This window comes from Ambystoma mexicanum, chromosome 4q (assembly GCF_040938575.1).
Source record: "Ambystoma mexicanum isolate Mex_15411 chromosome 4q, UKY_AmexF1_1, whole genome shotgun sequence".
In the NCBI taxonomy this organism is placed as follows: Eukaryota; Metazoa; Chordata; class Amphibia; order Caudata; family Ambystomatidae; genus Ambystoma; species Ambystoma mexicanum.
The window spans coordinates 749,869,031-749,892,048 of record NC_090928.1 but is presented as its reverse complement, the minus strand read 5'-3'; the positions used below and the strand labels follow the sequence as shown (position 1 = coordinate 749,892,048).

General features: G+C 47.9%; 1 protein-coding gene across 1 annotated transcript in view; it reads right to left on the bottom strand.

Annotated features, from left to right (window-relative positions):
• LOC138467979 (serine palmitoyltransferase 3-like) overlaps window positions 1–23,018 on the bottom strand; it is a 1,171,530-nt gene that overhangs the window by 686,097 nt on the left and 462,415 nt on the right. The window contains exon 4 of the mRNA XM_069608334.1: window positions 9,236–9,384. Within this exon, the coding sequence (XP_069464435.1) occupies window positions 9,236–9,384 (149 nt within the window). The remainder of the gene's footprint in view (window positions 1–9,235; window positions 9,385–23,018) is intronic.

The following is a 23,018-nucleotide window of genomic DNA, read 5'->3' as shown; positions in this document are numbered from 1 at the left end:
TGCCTGAAATTGCTGAGCGGTGAGTGGCAGCAGTGAGGAGGCGGGTGGAGCACCGGGCCAGGAGGTGGGAGAGAGGCCTGGGAGGCAGCTGCGAGAGGAGGAGACCAGAGAGTCCGTGAGGGATGGTCTCCAAGCTGCACAAAAACAGATTTCATGATGAGAGGCCCCCCTAGACCACCAGGGACTCAAGTTCTACACAAGGAGGCGAAGCGTAACACGGGGGTACTTCACCTCCCACAGGAGAGTGCCTACTCCAGAGGAGCGGGGTTAAAGCATATCTCTCCGGTGGCGAGACTGCCCAAAGGAGCACACGATTGAGAGGAAGGTGTAGGGAGGACCGACTAGGCACCCAGGGAAAGGAAACACTGGAAGAGGCACAGCAGGGGGAAAGGCCTTAAAAGACCCCCAGAGTAGAAGCCTCAAACCCTGAGGAGAGGAGAAGCGTCTAAGGGGCAACAGGGGCACCACATTGACAAAGCCTGCGTTGACATGGCTGAGAAAAACAAAGAGAAGGGTGGGGGAGTACCGCAAACCCCAGGAGACGCCCCAGGTACTCTCCCTACTATTTGGCCGATGCAGGAGTTGAGGGAGTGGCCAAATGCACGAGAGATGGTTCAGAAGGTGGTGGCTCACCATCCGAAGGGGAGAACCCAACCATGATGTCAAGGCAGGACTCTGAGATGCTCACCCTGCAGACCAGTCTAAACAAGACATTCCAGGAACAATTTCAACTCCTACAAGCAGACCTCAACTCAGCCCTGGGGGAAATAAAGCAGGAGTTGCGGCAGCAGGGTGAGCGGACGGATCTCTTGGAGAGAGGCATGCAGCAAATGGATAAAGAAGTGACGGCCAACAGTGAATCAATTGATAGGCTTGACGCAGCTATGCAAAATCTGGAGATCCAAATGGAGGACATGGAAAAAAGGTCTCGTAGGATCAATATAAGGGTCAAAATGCTGCCGGAAACTGTCCAGGAAAAAGAATTAAAAGGAGTGGTCCAATCTATCTTCACCGAGATACTAGGAGTGTCACCCCCGGATAAGGTGGAGCTTGATCGCATATATAGAGGGGGCAAAAGGTCACTGTCGAGACCTAGAGACGTTCTGGCAGCGTTCACCAGGTACGCTCAAAAGGAAGCAGTCCTCCAGGAGGCAAGAAAACAAGAGCCAATAATGTACAATGAGCACTGATTGCATTGTTTCAGGACTTGGCGAGCAGCACCCTGACAAAGAGGCGTCAAATGGGCCCGGTTCTCAAGGTGCTCAACAATAGGGGGGTTAAATACAGGGGGACTTTTCCATTCGGTCTGGTGTTCGAGTGGGAGGGGGCCCAGAGGCGGATAACCACGCTGCAGGAAGGAGCGAACACTCTTCAATTGGACTTGGATGATGTCCCCACTGGATCTGGAAAACAACTCACAACCACCAGGCCAGAGCCAAAGTCATGAGTTTGGACAACAGTGGGAGAAAAGAGAAGGGGGGTGAAGCTGAGCGGCATTCCGCCTAAGGAAAGGAACAAGAAAAGCCCTGGGAGGATGGGTGGGGGTGCACAAGAGGAGACCTAAACCAAAACGTGCTTTAAGGGCAGTGGGCCATTAAAGGGAGTAATTGGCAGGGGAGGGAGTAACCATCTACGAATCGGAAAGGGTGGGTATGCCCGTGGAGTGGGGGGGAGAGGGAGGCGGGAAGGGCAAGCCCTTCTAGAAGGGGGGAGGTGGAGGGGAGGAGGGTGGGCAGGGAGGGCAGGTTGATGGGGGAGGGGGAAGGGAGGAGAGAGAGGGGGGATGGTAGGGCAGCAGAGGCTTCGTACAAGGGCTAGGACATGGGGAGTAGAGATACTATCCAATGCTAGGGGATGCAGGAGGGAGCAAGGGGGGCACATAGAGTGTTCTGCCTGTTGGGTACCCCTACAAGAGGAAGAATGGGGAATCAAAGGCAATTTGGGGGAAGGGACAGGTTAATCCACATTCAAGTGGCTAACACATAAGGTGAGGGGACTGAACACCCCCGTCAAGAGAAAGAAACTAGGGAAATTTACGAGAAAAGAGGGCCCAGGTATCTTGGGACTACAGGAAACGCATCTTAGGCAAAATGACCAGGGGGGTCTAAAGCTACGGGGGTTTGACCAAATCCTGCATGTGTCGGGGGGGGAGTAGGTCGGAGGTAGCCCTAGCTATCAAAAATACAGTGGACTTCAGGGTCACGGAAACTATAATGGATAAGGAGGGTAGGAATATCATATTTAAGGGGACGCACCAAAACAGCCCATATACCCTGGCAGTGGTATACTCTCCAAACTCGGATCAGGAGCAGTTCCTGAAGCGGGTTCTGGGGAAGTTGGCAGACAAGGCGTGGGGACAAATAATCCTGCCTGGGAGAGGGAACGGGACAGGTCAGGGCGCCCCATAGGAGGCGGTGGATCAGTGATGTCGGCAGACCTTAAAGAAGCTCTTAAAGAAAGAATAGGCGGTGCAGGGCTGAGGGATGTGTGGCGGGAACTGAAAGGGGACATAGAAGGTTACACTTTTCTATCCGGGTCCATGGATCTCAATCTAGAATCGACTATATCTGGGTAACATCGAGCCTGGTGGGGCGGATCCGAGAGGTAGTGATGGGCCCCATTGGCATAGCAGACCACAAAGTGGTCTCCATGAAGATGGACTTAGGTCATAGGGAAAGAGGGGTGTGGACGTGGAAGTACCAAAGGTACTTGATTATTACCTTGGGGTATCAGAGATCCAATAATCAGGCAAGAAATGGAAGAAAAGATCAGGAATTTCTTTGCGCTCAATAAGAGGGGGCTCACGAGGGAGGCGACGAGATGGGACGCTGAGGGGGAAACTAATAGCAGCAGCGACTCAGATGGAGAGGCAATTGAAGATGTTGTAAACGCAGTTGGAAGAGGAAGTCGAGACAGCGAGGCGGAAGGCGGGGACAACCCCGACTAGGGCTTCCATGAGGGAGTACCGCATAGCACTGGGGCAGTTAGAGGTCCTCCGGACCAAAAAAGCTGAAGGGGCTCTGCTTAGTGTTCGCCAACAATTCTATACTAAAGTGAATAAGGCAGATGCTCTCCTGGCACGCCTACTAAGGGGAGTAAAAGCTAGAAATAATTCACGGCCCTAAAAACAGGATCGGGGGAACGGGCAACATGGGCAGGGGAGATACGGGAGATGTTAGTAGAATTCTACAAATCTCTTTACGCGTCACAGGACCCTCGAGACTGCACACAGGTACAGTTTTTAGAAAGGGTTGAGTTGGGGAAGATCAGGAAGGAGGCATCGGAACTGCTTAGTAGGGAGATTACAGAGGAGGAAGTGAGGAGGGTGATTAGTAGTTTACCACCGAATAAAGGTCCAGGCCCGGATAGCTACACTGCGGCTTTTTACAAAACTTTTGCAACTGAATTAATCCCACACCTGACATACCTCTTCAATGCCGTTTGGTCAACAGGGAAATTAACTCCATCCATGGAGGAGGCTAAGTTGACCCTTATTCTGAAACCAAATACGGATCCTGAAGAGAGGACATCTTATAGGCCCATAATGTTGATTAATATCGACGCCAAGATATTCACAAAAATATTGGCGAACAGGTTGGAGGGTTATCTCCCGGATCTGATCCACCTGGATCAGGCGGGTTTTATAAGAGGCCGACATACTGCAGATAACATCAGGAGGGTGGCCCACGTGGTTAAAAAGGCTCAAAGGACGGACACTCCACGGTCCTTCTATCTCTGGACACAGAAAAAGCATTTGACCGCGTGGAGTGGTCCTTCCTGTTTAGGGTTATGCAGAAGATGGGCATCGGCGGAGATTTTTTACGAATGGTCCAGGCCAATTATCAGACGCCAACCATGAGATAGCAGTGAATGGGGCTATGTCTAAGTCCTTTAGATTGAGTAGGGGCACTAAGCAGGGTTGCCACCTCTCCCCAATGCGTTATGCAATTTATTTGGAGCCTCTATTGCAGGCTATTAGGGAGGGGGAGGGGATACAGGGCATTCCTTTCGGGGGGATCGAACAAAAAGTAGCAGCTTTTTCCGATCACATGCTGCTTACCCTGGCGGCGCCGACAGAGTCCATCCAAGCAAGCCGTACTCTTCTGGAGGAATTTGGGGAAGCTTCTGGCCTTAAGATTAATATTGGCAAATTGGAACTTTGGAATCTGACCTTAAAGGCAGGGAACCGGGAGTCGGTGAGGGCGGCCACCCCATTTATATGGAGCCCGGGGGGAATCGGGTATTTAGGAGTGAAAATTACGCCAACCCTGGCAGGTTGGTACCTAGCTAATTACCCACCATTGTTAAAGAACATTAAACGGGACTACCGTAGGTGGCTGGGCAGGGTGGCAGCGGTCAAAATGGTAACGCTTCCGCGCTCTTTGTATCTTTTCCAGGCAATACCTCAGGCGATCCCTGCGGGCTTCTTTAATCAAATGGGAACTTTAACCAGAGAATTTCTGTGGGAAGGGAAAAAGGCGCGGGTCAGTAGGCAGCTGTTGATGGCACCGAGACGGGAGGGGGGACTAGCTCTGCCGAATTTTCAACAGTATTATGAGGCCATGCAGCTACAAGTAATCAAGGATTGGCTCCAGGAAGAGGAGGTCACACAAGATAAACAGTGGGTGACAATGGACAGAGCAGTAGTGCACTGCAGTTTGGCGGAGGTATTGTGGCTCTCAAAACAGCACAGACCCAAGCATCTATACGAGAGCATCATAACGAAATTGATGGCAGAGAACTGGGACAAACTGGTGGGAACTAAGGGGATCACGACTTTTCCTTCCACCTTTACACACTTGTTCCGCAATGGGGACTTTACCCCTGGGCTGGAGGCAGGGGCATTTAAGCAGTGGCAGGAGGAGGGCTGCAAATGGCTGGGCGACATGTTTCGGGGGAGAATTCTCTCATTCGAGGATTGTAAGAAGGAGTATGGGATAAAGGAGGGGGAAAGGGTCAGATATGCGCAGTTACGACACTGGGTCTTGAATCCTGTGAACAAGCAGGCAGCAACAAGGGAAAAGACGTGGTTCGAGAAATTCCTTCTAGCCAATGACGGGTCCAAGGGACTAATATCTAATCAATATAAAATTCTGGATGAGGCAAACACCAGAGGTCAATGGCCGTATATGCGGAGGTGGGAACAGATCTTAGGAAGGGCAATTGAGCGAGATGAGTGGGAGAGGCTATGAAGGAAAATTCCCAGATTGGTCAAAGCATCTCAGCTACAGGAAATGTGGTACAAGATTGTGTTCGGGTGGCACTACACGCCAGTCCGCCTTCGGGAGATCTATCCTACCACTTCTGGGAGTTGTTGGCGGGGATGTGGGTTGGAGGGTACAGCGCAACATATTTGGTGGAAATGCCCAAAAATCAGGCCGTTTTGACAGGAAGTGCAGAAGGCTCAGGAACAGGCATATGGGCAAGGAAATAGCAGATCTCCGGAGGTGGTCCTCCTGGGAGTTGGGGGGCACCATGACGGGGCAACCTAGGTCTCGGGAAAACGCAAGGGCGATCCTCACAATTGCAGCTATGACAGTAATAGCACAAAGGTGGAGGAGTATGGAGGTTCCCTTCTTGCAGGACTTGTTGCGGAAACTTTGGGAAATTGTGGCACTTGAGTGGCCAACGTATGTAATGAACAATAGTGTCCAGTCCTTCGCAAGGGATTGGGAGGAAATTCTGTTTTTTCTTAAAGATGACTTTCTGATTGGGTGGCGCCCTCAGTGCTTGCGACTACTGGACCTGCAGTGAACATTAGCGATTGGTCCATGGAGATATTGGATCAAGGACAAAGTCAGGCTGCCCCCAGGGGAGGGGGGGGGAGTTGGGAAACGTAATTTCTTTGTTACAAAACCAATAATGTCGGCGATTGGTCCATGGAGGTAATGGATGAAGGACATAGTGAAGGGGTGGGAGGGTGGGTTTAAGTTAGGAAATGCATTTTCTCGGTTGTAAAACCAATAAAAAGAAGTTACAAAAACATAAAATCAGTAGTTCGTCAAAGGTGTCCTCAAATTTAAAGACATTGTTTTGGAATACTCATTTCAGAATAGACAGGATAAATATCCTGTCTGCCATACATATCTCTGATGATAGCAGCAACCATTCCATTGCCTCAAGCCCTGCTTCATGTACTATGTTGGTATATAAAGATGTGAGAGCGTTGTGAACAGGATGTCCCAACCGTGGATGAATCGTATATCATTGAATTCGTTAAGGAAGTTTGTAGTGTCCTTAATGTAGGTTGGACTTTTCTGGATGAGTGGTTACATAACTCTATCCACATATTGTGCCAATGGTTCAAGCAAGCTGCCCATAGCAACTATGATCGGACGTCCTGGTGACTTAACAAGGCTTTTGTGGATCTTTGCTAGCAGGTAGAGGACCAGTATCACTGTCAGGACGCATTCTTCTTGGTCCTTATGGACCTGTTGGCGACAAGCCGTTCCCTCATCAAGATGGGGCCTGCAACGGTACGGCTCATCCCACACCAACATGGCCACCATGACGAGGACGTTGATTATCATATTTCCCGGAAGTACGGCGTTCAGATTCAGTCAACCATAAAGATGGTGCTCGCAAGGTAATCCCTGAATTGCAACTTCTCACCTGTTGCATGACGCTTCAGTTAACCTTTAATTACCCTCCTTGCTTCCCTCCTTCCTTGCCTGCTCCTCATGCTTCCAAGCCTCCATTCCTGCTTCTTGCTACTGTTTCCAGTCTGCCTACTTTCTACATTACCCTGCTGTTGCCTCTGAGACCCATTTTCTACAGTCCTTTTCTGAGCTTACAACACAGCTATCCTGAGAGCCTGCATTCTTGCTGGGCTGCTCCACCAGGGTAGCCACAAAGCCCTTCCTGTTTTCTCAGGACGCATCATGGCTGCACAGAAGGACAGACCGTTTCTCTACACAGACCGAAAGCCCACGCTTCAGAAGGTAAGGTGCAAACCTGATAATCACTGGATTTGATGTCTCCAGAAACCTCCTTGTGCGTTCTGATATAACGTCCATGCTTTCTGCTGCATCCAAAACGTCCTTAATCAAGGCGCTCACTTTCTCCGTGGGGTCATACAGAATCTCCTGGTAAGTTTCTTTGTCACTCAACTGCTGCACTATTATTTTCATCTGTGTTTATTGATTCTAAACTTGATACTTTATTGAATGGTTGCCATAAGCAGTGTTCGACCGAAACTGGCCCTATCACGGTTCTATATTTATGAGAGTGACTCTATGGGACTAGTGCACCTAGAGTCTAGCAGTATTTTTAGACCAACATGTCATAACCTAACCCCAGTTTCATTTCTGAACACTTCCTTAATTTTGGTTTCACAGAGCTATGTATTATCCATCTGCAGTTCCTTAACTGAAATGCACCAGGAATTGGAATTTCTTATAAGTCACTAAATGATGCAAGGAATGGTTTATGTTTACTGATTGAGGAATATGTTATTCAAGTCTAACGCATACTTATATTTTTGTGTTTGATTTTGGTTTTTTCCCATCTTTTTTCTTTCATCTTTCCCTTTTGTTTTGTTGTTATGATCGATATATGTTGTCTTGATGCATTTTGACTTTTCCTATATGATTTTTACAAATGTTGCTTGATTATGTCCATTTGATTTTTTTGCTTGTATTCCATATGCCCAATTCACAAATTATTAACTGTTGTAATGTTCATTCATCTATTATGTGTTATACTTTTTCAATGTGTGGAAACATGTCTCTGAATATCCCCTCTTCGCTTTTTCCTATGTCTGTTTTATTTATGTTTTTTTATGTGTTATCATTCTTACCAAAATGGTATTCTGTTACGTTGGTGTACTATTGAGCACGGTATTTAGGCCCCTCCTTGACAAGGACCAAGATTGGTCGAAACACGTGTTGGCTTCTGTTGTTTTTCATTAAAACTTTATCCAATTTTGGAGTGATTCAGTTGTGGTCATCAATATGTTGTACACAATCCAATAGGGCAGCGCACCACCTGTGTTCACATGTTAGTTCCTATTTCAGTTTGTAGGTTTAGGATTAGCCTACAGAGTCACGGCAGTGCGGCAGCCCGTAACTAAGTCTTCCAGTTATCTGTATATTACAGTACCTCAGCGCTCAATACCTGGCAATCCAACAAGAACTTTTCTATGAGAACACATCTAATATACATTTAAACAGAACGGTTCATACAAAATGTACAAAAAGTTAAAGGAGCATCTCAGGTAGCTCCTGGTTCCCTTGCGATAGCGCCTGCCTACTGGGTGACGCCTGACACCCAGGAGCTTGTTGTAGCTCCTGCTCATCGAATCTCAATTTCAAACACTGCACGGGGGACTATTGTACTGTGGATGAACCACCCTGGGCCCATGCGAAAGGGCTCCCCCTGGCGGAGAAGGTAAAACATCCTAAGATTTGTCACAGAATACTGTAAGGCCTGCCCCCTTTATTTATTGGATATATGTAAGGCACCTATACAACAAATGGTGTTTCAAGGCGTTTTGTGTGTCCTTGCAGTTTTTCTGGCATGGAAGGCCCAACCATCTACAGGGGGCTGTTGCCACTTGTTTGTAGGCCTTTTAATATTTCAGTTTCCTGGTGGGTTAGTGGAATTTCTTATATCATGACCTTCCGGGAGGCCTTTAATTAATATAGCCATCCCTGGTGACTTAGTGTGCTCCCCTTTGCGCGGCTCCAGCTAACGGTGACCAGTGTTGCCTTGGTAGCCTCAACATAATGCTTTTTTCTCTGGAGGCAGAGTCCTCCTGTGGCTGTTGTTCCTGCGTGTGTGGCACCCTGCTGTTTTTTGCAGGCTGAGACGACACGCACCTGGCGTAGGGCGGGGTCTTTTCCGGAGCTGCAGTAGGACCGACTGCAGGCCCGCCAACTCATCCCTGCATCGTCCCTCAACCCGCCTAACTGTTGCAACTCCCGGCTGCCATTAAAGAAAGTAACGAGGGGTGGGAGCGGCACCTGCCTGCACTCAGCCACCTTGTCGAGGTGTTGGGGGGTAGTCTCCCACCCCCATTGAAAGGGTCAGAAGGTCAGTCCTGTCACACATGCCTCAAACCAGATCCCTTAGAAAATAATTATAGAACAACAAAGGCAGTGCAACTGACAATACGATCGTGTTCAACAACAAGCCAAGCATGTTGGCAGTGTCTGCTTTCTGTAAACTTCTGTAATAGAAGCAAGATGGCAATGGAAAACATAGCAGCAGGGAGAGCATGGGACATGATACATACCCATTTCCTGCCTGGTGCTGCACACTCCTCCTCCATGGATCCTCAAATTGTCCTTCACCGCCTGTAGCGAGCTTGCCGTGTTTTCTGCAAATCCCAAGTAGTTGTAGGAGCCCATGTTTATAACATCTTTGATTACTCTGCCAGTGTATCTGCAAGGAAAGAACATCTTAAAATAAAGTCAGATTTTCATTCCAGACAGTGCACTTTAACTCTTGAAATTACACTTCTGGCTGACTGAAGACGCATATTTAGCAAACTAGACCCCAAATAGGCTCACTCATGAAGACAAATGTGAGACAGCATAATTTTCGATAAAATCAAAATACACATGAACCTTTTCTGCTAGGCCTCAAATAAGGTTGCACTCTTGCAAAATTAGGGGTTATTGGCATTTAGTTTGTAAATCTAAAATACAGCCAGTAGTAACATGAAGGATTTATAGAGATGGGTAAAAGATAGATTAGGCACTCTAATTAAAGTTACTTTCGGTATTGACTCTTGTTCTCATAGGGAAATAGTGGTATGCTGCTCCCAGGCCGGTGCCTGGGTGCTTGCAATAATACTCTGACACACTAGTTGCTGGATCTGAGACTCCCTGCCCGTACCTGGGCAGGGTCTCCTTTTTATTCAGCATTTGGCATGGGTCGTCACCTGACACTGGTGACGCCCACGTCACAACATCCCATCCAACCACCATAACAAAAACATCAACAACAACAATGACGGAAACGACCTCTGCATTTCCGACGGCTTCTGCATCATTCTAGCACATAGTCCCTCAGACTTCCTGGTGGTCTCCTCTCTGATCTTTGGGGGTATCAGGAACCCTGTTGGTCCTGTTCACCCATTGTGTCACTTCCCCAGTCTCAGCTGGTCGGTAGCGATGTGCTTTTCTCTGGCGGGTCCCCCAGGTATCCATCGGACTCCATGGACCGGGTTTCTTCATCCTCTCACTGCTCCATGGACTGGGTTTCTTCATCCTCTCACTGCTCTTCTTCAGGTACCTCCTTCAGGCAGCGCCATCAGTTGCAGTTCCTGGTGAGCGACTTGTTACCTCTCGCTGCCATAATCACGGTTCATTGCCTCTTGGTTAACGTTCACTATTTGGTCTTTTGTGGTAGACACAGCTTGTGTGTGGGGTATCATGTGCGCTCCAGGACGGTGTTGACAACTACAATGGGGGCTCCTCCAAGTCTTAGTCGGACTGTATCTCTGACGTTGGTTCGCGCTTGGGCTTCCCTCCACCTCACAGGGTCCAGCACTCTAATTCTCCTGGAGTTATGCTCGGGAGTGACAGATGTTACTTTGTACCCTAGGAAGGCCCCGGCTGGCACCACGCCAGTGGTGGCATGTGCTGTTGTCCTGTAGGCCATCAGGAATGACATTAGGGCTTGTTCCAGCTGCTGTTCTTGGTCTATGGCGATACAGAACGACTTGTTGAGTGTTCTCATGACTCGTTCTACATCCCTGTTCACTTGTGGCCAACAGGGTGTGATGCGCTTGTGGGAGACACCGCAGAGGTGGAGGAACCTTGCAAAGTCATTGCTTTGAAATGGCAGCTCGCTGTCAGATCATATAGACCCAGGGATCCCGTGGGCTGCAAAGAGGTCTTCGAGGATGGGGATGATCACCGCAGCTGCTGTGGAGTTCACGACCTGCATGAATGGATACTGTGAAAATTCATCCAACTATGAAACGTCTTGACTGTAGTACCATCCCAAAGTCCACACTGAGAGCCTTCCATGGTGCTGTGGCACGCTCCAGGCATGTGATGTGGGGCTCTTTCACCACTGGTCTGGCTGCCTAGCACCACACACATTGGGCCAAAGCGTCATTGACTTTACCTTCGAGGTCAGGGAACCATACTTTTTCCTGGAGACGTGCCTTAGTTTTGCTGACAACATGGTGCTCAATATGGTCCGAGCGCACAACCTGTTCTTGTAGTTCCAAAGAAATTACCAATTGGGTGCGTCTTAGAAGGACTCCTTCATGCCCTACTGAGAGTTCTCCTCTGACTTTCCACATCCTTTGAAGAAATGCCTGAGTCTTGGGCAGTCTGTGCTGCATCACAGAAAGAAACGTCTTCAACTGCTTTGCTTGGAACTAAATTATGAGATCCTGCAGTCCTGCATCGCCTCATGTGGTAGTGGCATTGTCGGCCAGAGACATCACTTTAGGTACCGCTGCTCTCATTATCATGGCAACAAATTCCTCGGTGTCAGCGAACTCACCTGCAGCTTGATCCACTTGGTCTGCCGGGTGCCATGACTGAAAGTCCGCCGGGTTATCTGCGCTGGCCCGAAACATCAGCGTAACCCTGTACTCCTGCCTTGGACGCCTCTTCCATCTGTGCCGCTCGCAATGTCAAAAGTTCTTGAGTGCAACCCAGCTCCAGGATTCACTGCAGGAGAACGTTGGGTTCTTTGAGGATCTGTCTGCGTAGTGGTAGAGTCGCAATGTTGGATTATTTGCGCTCAGATTTTGTCTGTTTCACTGTGTAGATGACAGGACATGGCTAGGAACCACAGCCGACATGTTATGCAGCTAACGATTCTGCTGGATCCTGGTGTGCTTGCTGTAACCTGAACCACCCGTAGTCTCTGTTGACCAGGGGCCGGAAATATGTTTGTAGTGTTCTGGGGTTGAAGCATCTTAAAACTCTGATGCACTAAACTTCCCATGTAAAACAGTAGCATGGCTTTCATTGCTCTGTTATCAGCCTACCTGGCGGTGTTAAAAACATTTCAAGTCTCTCAAACCACATGTCCCATCGTGGTCCTAATATCGCCTCAGCACCTGTTATATCGAACTCTGGTACAGGGCACCCAGAGAAATCCCAGTGGGGCCCCGGGTTGCTGACCATAGGCTCTGGTGCTGTCTCTATGAGCAGTAGATGGCGGTGTTCTGAGGGACGAGGACACCCCATCGTTTTCGACATCAGTGTCCACGTTGGTGCTTCACACCTCCCTTCCTCACCAGAATAGGTGACCTTGGTCCTTGTTACGCACTCTTGACCCTCTTTTAGCGTGTTATCCATCAAGGGCCACGGCTGGCCTGAGGCCCACAGCCCCACAAGCACCCTTCTAGGACCGCAAACTGTGGCCACACCATGTTCATCGCACCCTGAGTTTGCTAGCTGTGTTTTTGTGAGTGTGGTCTCCGCACCTTCGTGAGCAGCCAGCACACAGGAACAACCAATCACCTGTAAGGGCTTGATTCAGAGGGAGCTCTGTCCTGTCTCTCCCAGCAGAACACGGAGCTGAGCACATTGGCAGTGATTAACAGGAACATATCGCCAGGGATGTACGGGGCCAGTATATGGGCGTTAGGCGTTCCCGTCAGCCAGAGGCGCACACTGCCTCGTCGGCCCACCACTTCCTGGTGGCGGTGCGAGGTACATGTGCAGCACAGGACAGACAGCGAGTCCATGCCCACCTCGTCGACAGTTGTTATGCGGCTCCAGGGCCAGTGCCTGGGAGCTCGCAATGATGCTCGGACACACTAGTTGCTGGAACTAAGACTTGATACCGGTGCCTGAGAGGGGTCTCCTTTTTATTTAGCCTTGGGCATGGGTCGTCACCTGACACTGGTGACTGCCCACATCACACCGAATAGTATGAGGGTGGGGGGTTTAGGCCTATCTGTGAAGCCAAAAACATGCATGCACGTCAATGCCTAACCCTGACTGCATCCCTTTGCATGGTCGCTTACTTCATCCACCAGTCCTTTTTTCTTGTTTCTGCAACAAATTGGCATTAGTTACCCTCTTGTTAACGGGCAGGAGCGTGGGTCTTGTGCATCAAATTAGAGTATGGACTGTATGTTTGAGAGTCATTAAGTTGAGTAACTTATATTTACTCCTATAGCTAGTTCTCTTCTCTATAGGCTTATGGGAAGTGAATGAAGCACTGGCTATTCGGGGAGAAGAAGTAGATGTGGAACTCAGTCATGTTTTTCAGAAAAGCCTGTTTGAAGTGGGCAAATGTTCTGAAATTAGAATTAGAGCAATATTTGTAGAACGTGTGTGGATAGGCCTACTTAATTGCTTACAAATGGTTTTGAAATGCACATGCAGCAATGAGAGAAATGTGACAGAGACAGGTGCAGGCTGGTAAGCAAAATAAAACAGGCGTTCCTTTCTATTAACCTTGCCACACCTCTTACCAGCTCGCCCATGTCCCGCCGGCCCTTAATACTAAGATCGTCTGAGGTTTGAATTGAATGGAAGGTTAGATGCAGGAAGACAGTAAAGCCTGAAGGTGGGACAAAATAGGGATGTCCCAAAATTCATAATAAAATGGAAACAATATCTACAACACAAGAGTAAATGGACCCAAAAAAGGCTCCTGACAATCATTTGGACAACTATGGTATCTGGTGGATGAATCTTTTGTATTTCAGACATTTTAGAGTTCACCAGCAATGCCCAAGATGTAGCCGAGCGAAGCAACTGGGACAAAATATCAAAAACGTTTTCACGACGACAGGGGACTACAAGTCCTTTTCTCAGGACACATAAGCTAACTATTATAAAAAATATATATACACACACACAAAAATCCCTATTGTAATTTACAGCTGAAGCACCAAATACAAATAGTGCACTTTTTTATACTGTAAGAGTGCAAAAATGCGGATGTACTGTCTGAGAGGAGCAGGACCTGTGCTGCCCCTGTTCTTGCGTCAGATGACATTTGGCCGGTGGACTGCACTTGCGGGGTATCCCCCAATGGTCCTTAAGATGATGTTTGTTGGTGAATTAAGGGCAACCTTCAGAGAGAAATATCAGACTCCCAGTCAGACCCAAAGATCAGGGATTCACAGCTTAAGCTTTCACTGTACTGTGATTAAACAGTGACTCCATTGGAAAATCATATAAAGGGGGTGTACTCTTAACTTGCCCTACCCCTGCAAATGAGTGATGTGTGCCCTTATTTTAAAGATATAACCAATTGAACATATCAGTTCCCTGCTCCAGATATTAGATCATGGTACACATTCTTTAGTTCCCCCTGCAGATTTATTTTTGCGTTAGCATTCAATTTTCAACTGCACTGTTCATGGTCTGCAAATGTACCCAACTATGCAAACCTACGCAAGAAGTGGATACCGTCCTCTTGCCACATGGGGGGAGACTACCACTAGGAAACGAGTGATGACATAAGTCAGATTCATCACATACCTTTCCTCTAATGCTGCTGGTTCTTTCGGCATCTATTGGGAAACGGGAAAGAAAGTCTACATTCCCCTGATCTCTTGCCTTTCGATGTTCTACCATGAAGCAATAGGGCTGCATATCTAGGAAACAGTGCATGACCCATGCATTAGTGTCTTTACGGAGGCTGATCCATGTTAATGAAGAATGTTCAGTACCAGCTTAAACTTTCTGCCAGTGAGATAGTATTTTAAGTATGAAAATGCCCACATTATGGCTAGGGCCTCAAGCTCAATTATGGCATATTTATTTTTCCTCGGATATAATTTCCGACTAATAAAAAGAATCGGATGTTCAATGCCATCGTGATCTTGGGAAAGAACAGCCCTTAGCCCAACATGTGAGGCATCTGTTTGTAAGAGAAATTCTTTGCTTAAAGTAGCCACTTTTAATACTGTCTCACTGCACACATTTTCTTTCAGTTTATCAAAACAGTTTTGGTCCTCTGGACTCCATTTTATCTTTTGTGGTCCCGCATTTTTAAGCTTATTAAGAGGTAATAGGGGAATAACTGGGAATGAATCGTCTATAACACCCAACCTACTCTAAAAAGGGTCTCAGATCTTTCTTTATTTTGGGTATTGGGGTTTCTTGCACAGCCTTCACCTTTTCACTTCGGAGTTCAATAGGTCCATTACGCACAGAGAAACCGAGGTACATGACTGCTGACTGTGCCAAGTGACATTTTTTCGGGTTAGCAGTAAGGCAGTCTTTCCTCAGGGATTTGATGACTAAATGGAGATGGTGCGTATGTTCTTTCCACTTTCTACTACGAATGATTATATCATCGATATAAGCCCCATAGAAAGAGGAGTATAGCTGTTACTCACCGAACCGGAAGGAGTACTTGATTCCAACCTGGATCATGATCTGAGGCGAGTCGTGGAAGTCTTCAGAAAACCCAGGTCACCTAATTTCAAAAGAATCAGGCTTCCTCTTAGAGAGGGGCTCTTTTTCACAACGTACCACTCTGCTATTATGTAAAACAAGACACAGTAGTCTATAATGCAAAAGAGCGGAATTGAGCGCACCACCAAGTAATGCTGCAGAGAATACAAAAAAAAAACTGTTGTGAGTATAAGGCCCACCTTGGTGTGCAAAGGTATACAATTATGGAACACAATAGAATCGCTGGTACCTGAGATAGTGGAATTGAAGACCTTGAGAGGAAGTCCAGCATCAGTTCAGTAAAGTGTCCAGAGTTCTAAAATGAGGGATGACAACAAAAGGATAAAATAACAAATGGGAAGATTAGTATAGGTAGGATAACCCGAACGGCACGAGGGACGCACTAGGACCGGGTTGGTGCAAAACTGGAAAGCGTTCTTACTGCACTTTAGTGGAAAATACACCTCATCTTCACAGGATGTAACACAGTCAAATAAGTAGAGGATGAAGTAAATCATTAATTTGGCAGTGCTGGAAATAGGATTAAACTGATAGAAGACTGAATTCCGCTGGAAGCAAGGCGCTTGCTGTAAGAAGAAAACTGAAGACTGGAATTCTGTTCTCAGCGCGGAATGATGTGCTGAAAGCCCGGCAGGAGGACAGGCGGAGCGGGGAGCTCAACAGAAGCTCGGCAGTGTAAAGAGACTGCGAGCGGATTCACAACCAAGGCAATAGATACCAAAGGACAATCCAGGAAGCAAAACAGGACACATAAGCCAAGGTCTGGTAACGGTAGATCAGATACAAAGCAGGATACTCGGAGGGTGATCCGAATGGAAGAAGCCGTAGGAAGGCTCCGAAAAGGAACGCCGTAATGATCAATTAGCAGCAACGAGGCTCCCGCGGCTGACCGCTTTTAAGGAACAAGGAGGCGTGGCTTCCGTTAAAGCGAGGCACGTCTGATCAGCTGACTAGCAGATCTACGTGATCCAAACAGTTTCCAAGGCAACTTGTAACGCTGCCAGAGCGAATTCCCTGATTGCGAGATACTCCGTGGGAATGATCTTCTCGGTAATGTCCTTTGTTCCTGCCGTAGCGTAACAGCATCCGCCGCCGAAAACGCCGGCAACCCCCGGGCGGCATGGAAATCCCGTAAGAGATCGGGGCAATGCAGATTAGACAGAGGCTCCCAAGTACGGTCCTCAGGTCCAAACCCCTTCCAGTCCACCAAATAGAGGGCAGAACCCCTTGAGATCCTACAATCAAGGATGTCGGAAACCTCATACTCCTCCTCCCCATTGACCATGACAGGAGCAGGGCGAGCAGGCAACCGAGTGGATGGAACGACTGGTTTGAGAAGTGATACATGAAACACTGGATGAATACGCCAGCGCTTAGGAAGATCCAATTTAACCGCAACCGGATTGATGACAGAGGAAACGCGGAAAGGACCAATAAAGCGCGGCAACAATGAACGTTTACCCGCAATATGCAGGTTTCGGGAGGACAACCAAACCTTCATTCCATTTTGGTAGACCGGAGCTGGCAGTCGGTGTGCATCCGCTGATTTCTTGGCGTGCTCTTGAGCCCTGAGCAGATGGCATCGTACATCCCGATGAACTTGGTCTAAATCTCTCACACATGCCAGTGCAGCAGGCGAGGCCTCAGGTAAGGGTGGAGTCAATGGTAAAGACCTAGGATGTAGACCATCTAAAGCAAAAAAGGGAGACACTCCCGTAGAACTGTGCATGAAATTATTATATGCAAATTCGGCTTGTGGCAGGGCGGTATACCAGGTCTGTTGGAACTGAAGACAAAGACAGCGTAAATACTGTTCAATTGTGGAGTTGAGTCTCTCGGTTTGGCCGTCTGTTTGAGGATGATAGGACGAAGAATATCTGTCTTCAATTCCCAAAGAGGTAGTCAGAGCCTTCCAGAATTTAGAAGTGAACTGGGTACCTCGGTCCGAAACAATGATGGAAGGGAGACCAAAATACTGAAAGATGTTAGCCATGAATAGTCTGGCCAAACGAGAAGCAGAAGGCAATCCTGAACATGGCACAAATATGGCATATTTAGTGAAGTAGTCCAGAACAACCCACACGGTATCATGACCCTGGACATCTGGTAATTCCACAATGAAGTCCACTGATATCATATGCCAGGGTTTATGAGGCACCGGTAAAGGACGCAACAAACCAACTGGTCTGGATCTGGCAGATTTGCATTGGGCACAAATAGCAGACGTAGTGATGTAATCTTGCACATCGCGAGACATGTTAGACCACCAAGCCCATCGCCGTAAGGATTCCAGCGTCTTCTTTTGACCTGTATGTGCAGCAACCACAGAATCATGAGCCCATTGAAGTGCCAATAAACGAGCTTGACCAGGAGGTATGAAAATACGTTCTTGAATGACGGGTAACCCCTGAGACAGATCCATATTAAGTTTCTGAACCTCCTTCGGATGTTCGATTACCCATTGCGCAATGACATCCCGTAAGGAAGGCTGTACCATGCACCCGCAAATGACCTTGTCCGGGAGAAGCATAAGAGGTTCGGATTTTGACGGGTTACCCGCCTAATGGAGACGTGAAAGTGCGTCAGCTGATACCTGAGCCCTGGCAGGACGATAGGTGATGTGAAACTGATATTGAGAAAAGAATAAGTGCCACCTGGCCTGTCGGGCTGTGAGACATTTCATAGATTTGAAAGCCAAAAGACTTCTGTGATCAGAAAACACTGTGACAGGATGACGCGCTCCAAGTAGATGATGTCGCCACTCAGCGAAGGCATCCCTGATGGCCAACAACTCCCGTTCCGTGATGGAGTAATTCCTTTCGTAGTTTGTTAATTTACGAGAAAAGAAGGCAACGGGATGCATTTCCCCCGTCTGTGGGCATTCTTGGGACAAGACTACTCCAATAGCGGTACCGGAGGCATCCGCTTCCACATAGAAGGGTAGATCAGGATCGTGGTGTTTAAGTACAGGAGCGGAGGTAAAGGCTGATTTCAATTGGTCGAAAGCCAGTTGTGCCGCAGATGACCAAACATAGGGGGTTTTGACACTGGCTAATGAAGTTAGAGGCGCTGAAAGAGCAGAAAATCCATGAATAAACTGTCTATAAAAGTTGGCAAATCCCAAGAAAGATTGAAGGGACTTAACCGTCTTGGGTGCTGGCCAATCAAGTATGGCCTTAACTTTGGACTTGCTCATACGCACTCCTTGGCTGGTAAGATCATATCCCAGGAATTCTACCTCAGAAGCGTGGAATATACATTTTTCAGCCTTTACAAATAAGTGATTTTCCCTCAGGCGCTGAAGTACGGTTTTGACATGCTGAACGTGTTCAGTGAGATTGTGAGAATAAATCAGGATGTCGTCTAGATAAACGATGACATATTGGTCAGATATGTCATGAAATAGATCATTCATGAAAGCCTGAAAGGTAGCCAGAGCATTGCAAAGCCCAAAGGGCATCACCAGGTATTCGTACAGGCCATAACGTGTCTTGAATGCCGTCTTCCACTCATCCCCCTCTCTCATGCGGACCAGATTATAAGCCCCTCTGAGATCCAATTTGGTAAAAATCTGCGAGGAACCCAGTTGATCGAGAAGAACAGAAATCAATGGAAGCGGGTATTGATTCTTTATGGTGACTGCATTCAGGGCTCTGTAGTCAATGCAGGGACGGAGGTCGCCCTCTTTTTTAGGTACAAAGAAGAGTGGGGACGCTGCCGGTGATTTGGATGGCCTGATAAATCCCATAGCAAGTGCGTAATCGATGTAGTCTTTTAACACAGCGTCATCCTTCAGGGTAAGGGAATACACTCTTCCTACAGGAATCTTTGCCCCAGGCATTAAGTCAATGGGGCAGTCATAGACCCTATGGGGGGGGTAGTTGTTCAGCCCTGCCTTTATCGAACACATCCAGGAAGTCGGCATACTCTGTGGGAACAGAGGGTAAGTTGACAGCAGTAATCACCCCGATGTGCAGGGAAGAAGAGGCAAGGGCATTGGTAGGGGTGTTCTGGATAACACCATGCAGAGGCGTGCACTGAAGATTACATACAGTATATGGAAACTGTACCTAGTGTGTTACCCAGTCAATAACAGGATTATGGAAACGAAGCCATGGAATACCAAGAATGACCTTATAAGCCAGAGCTCTGATAACGTCAAATGTAATGGTCTCAGTATGTCCGTCATTGGTGCACATGACCATGGGTACCGTCTGATGAGTAACCATTCCAGACACGAGGATAGAACCGTCTACCGAATTGACTGTCTCAGGTTGTTTTTTGGAAACCAAAGGGATCCCAGTAACTGAGACGAAACCATGATCAATGTAATTGCCCGTGGCACCTGAATCAACCACGGCCTGGGCCACAATGGACAGACCATCTGTCAAGGAAAATGTGACAGGGAGATGGATGAGTTGAGACGAAGCAAGACAAGATGAGTCCTGACTTGAATCTCCCGACATAGGGACTCTATCTACTGTCGGGATTTGGCGTTTCCTGCCTTTCTTTTGGGCTTTTTTGGGCACTCTGGTAATAGATGATCAGAAGCACTGCAGTACATTGTAACGCTCACCTGATTCCCACGGAGGCGCAGGTCTGGCTTCGAGTGCTGATGCTTCTTCAACGGTGAAGCGCAGGACTCTGAAGATGGACAGGAAGGGCCCCTCTACTCTGGCTTCTCCGGCTCGCAGGAATATTCCCCTGTGCGTGAAAAGGGAGTATTACCTACTGACTGAGTTATGCTCAAGCCTCCCACTCTCTTCGAACCCTCCACGATACCCTTCCACGATTCCCCGTGAAGTCTCACCTTAGGGTCAAGAAGGATGAGCTCTCCATCCTGCTTCTGATGCAGGGGCACGTTGAAACCCAGTTACTTCACTGGATTGAGGATTGATGGGAGTTCAGGTAAGCTTGACTATTCAGGTAAGGCTCTGTAAAAGTTCTGTTGCAAGTTCAAAAGTCCAAGCTTAATAATAATGTTCATTGTCTTTTTCCCCTTAGGGGCCGGGGTTCGGAATGCCGGAGATATGGCGCCGACCCGAAGTGAAACGTGCAGTTCCAGTAAATGACAGGTAAGTTCTGGATGAGCGCTCGGGTAATGTCTTTGCATTCGCTCATTCAATGTCTTTGTCTTTTTTCCCCATAGGGGCCAGGGTCCGGATGCCTGGAAGCGGCAAGACCCGAAATGAAATGGGAATGACCCAACAGGTAAGACTTAGAAGGAAACTGAGCTTTTCCTATTCCCTTCCTTCTCTCACCTTGTTCTTGTCTTTTTCTCTCTAGGCTCTGGGAAGTGGCTGTGGATCCGGATGATCGCTGCTGAAGATGGTGGCGTCCAGGAAAGGTGAGTGAAATGCAGCGCTGCAGCGATCGTAGCGAAATGCTTTTAAAATGATGTCTTCCTTTTCAGGATCGTCGGTGTGATGTCTCTGTGGTGCTGATTTAGCAGGTAAGGTCTTTTGTCTCCCTTTGCAGGTGACCCAGGATACTGACAGGCGTGGCTGAGGTCCAGATGCAGGAGCTGACACGGTGAGCGTCCAGCTGCGAGGAGCAGAACAACGCGAAGTGTGAGTTGCTTATCGGGTGTGGTTTAAATAGCTTTGGAAGAAGTTCCAAGTGTGTATCCTTCCTCCGATCAGGTATGTTTCCTTCCCCGACCACACCCAGGTGGAAAGTAGTCCCACAGGTAAAGTAGTTCCATTCAGGCCTAAAGTGGGCCTGGATGTGGCAGCATGGTCTGCATCAGGTAAGTGCACATTAAAACACTTGAACACATGTCTAGCTTTATGGGCCTGGCGCCTAAGGCGCCAGGACAGAGGTCCAACATGAGCCTGGCGCCTAAGGCGCCAGGTCTGCGTCCAAAGGGCCCCAGCTTGGGCCCGCTGGCACTCCCCTGGGGGAAATGATGCCTGCCTCTGGGGTTGCTGGGTCGGACCTGGCTCCTTGGAGGTAGGCATCATGACAGTACCCCCCCTCAAGGCCCCTCCCAAGGTTCTTCCCTCCGGGGGTTTTGGCTTGTTCGGAAATCTCCGGTGAAACCTTTGTACTAATCGAGGTGCGTGGACATGGTTACTAGGCTCCCACGATCTCTCCTGAGGTCCATATCCCTTCCAGTCAACAAGATAGAAGAGTTTCGACTTTACCACCTTGGAGTCTAAAATGTCTTTAACTTCGAATTCTAATTCCCCTTCAATTTGAACTGGATCTGGAGGCTTGGACAATCGGGTTCCTGGTTGTATGGGCTTCAAAAGTGATGCATGAAAAACTGGATGAATACGCATGTTGGACGGTAGATCCAGTTTAAAGGCCACTGGGTTGATTATAGCCTTGATGGGATAAGGTCCTATGAATCTGGGATTGAAGGTTCGCGGGCCCTTGAGGGATAAATGTTTAGGTGCTAGCCATACCTGGTCTCTTACTTGGCAAGGAGGAGTTTTACTTCGGTGCAAATCAGCGTTTTCTTTATCCTTTTTCTTGGCTTGCTGTAAATGAGTTGCAGCTTCTTTGAAGGCTCGGGTTATTGTGGAATGCAGATGATTTACTGTGGGCATTTCCAGGGTCAGAGGTGGATCTAGGTCAGAGGTCCGAGGATGGTGACCATACAAAGTATAAAAGGGGGTTTGTCCGGTTCCAGAATGCACTGAATTGTTGTATGCATATTCTGCGATCCAAAGGATGTCTTTCCAATTTAACTCGGATTGGTGTAACATGCACCGAAGATATTGCTCGAGAGTCTGATTGGTTCTCTCGGTTTGTCCGTCGGTCTGGGGGTGGTGGCTGGTGGATAACTGCACATCTATTTGTGCTAGATGGCAACACTTCTTCCAAAAATGGGAGATAAATTGACTTCCACGATCCGAGACTAATATGGAAGGCAAACCATGTATGCGAACTATATTCTCCAGGAATTCCTTGGCCAAGGTGGAAGCAGAAGGCAAACCCTTTAAAGGGATAAAGTGGGCCATTTTGGTGAATAGGTCCACAATTACAAGGATTGTGTTGTAACCAGCACAAGGAGGCAGGTTGGTTATAAAGTCCATTGACAGGGTGTGCCATGGTGCCGGTGGAATATCCAAGGGTTGAAGTAGGCCGACTGGCCTTTTCGTTTGAGCCTTATTTTGGGACAAATTCTGCAAGACAGAACAAAAGACTTTATGTCTTTTCTCCAAGAAGGCCACCAGAAGTGACGTTTGATTTTTTCCTCCGTTTTAGCGATACCAGGGTGTCCTTCCATTTAAGATTCATGATGATGGGCAATAACAAGTTCTTGCAATTCTTTACTTGGCAGAAACAACCGCTCCTGGAAGTAGGGTAAGTCATCCTTAGCGGTGTAATGAGGACCCTTCTGACTCCATTCCAGTAAGGTTGAAGAGTCTAGAAGTTGTTTTACTTGCGTTTGGATGTCCTCAATAGTTTGCAATGAAGTTAAGCTTAAGATTCTTTGCTCAGGTATGATGGGCACAGGTTCTAAGCTCGAATTAGGTTCTTCCATGCCAATCCGGGATAAGGCGTCCACTTTTCCATTCTTGCAGCCAGGGCGATAGGTAATTACAAAATCAAATTCCGCAAAGAATAGAGCCCATCGGAGTTGTCGTGAAGATTGAGCTTTGGCCGTCTTTAAATACTGTAAGTTTCTGTGGTCCGTAATTACGGTAA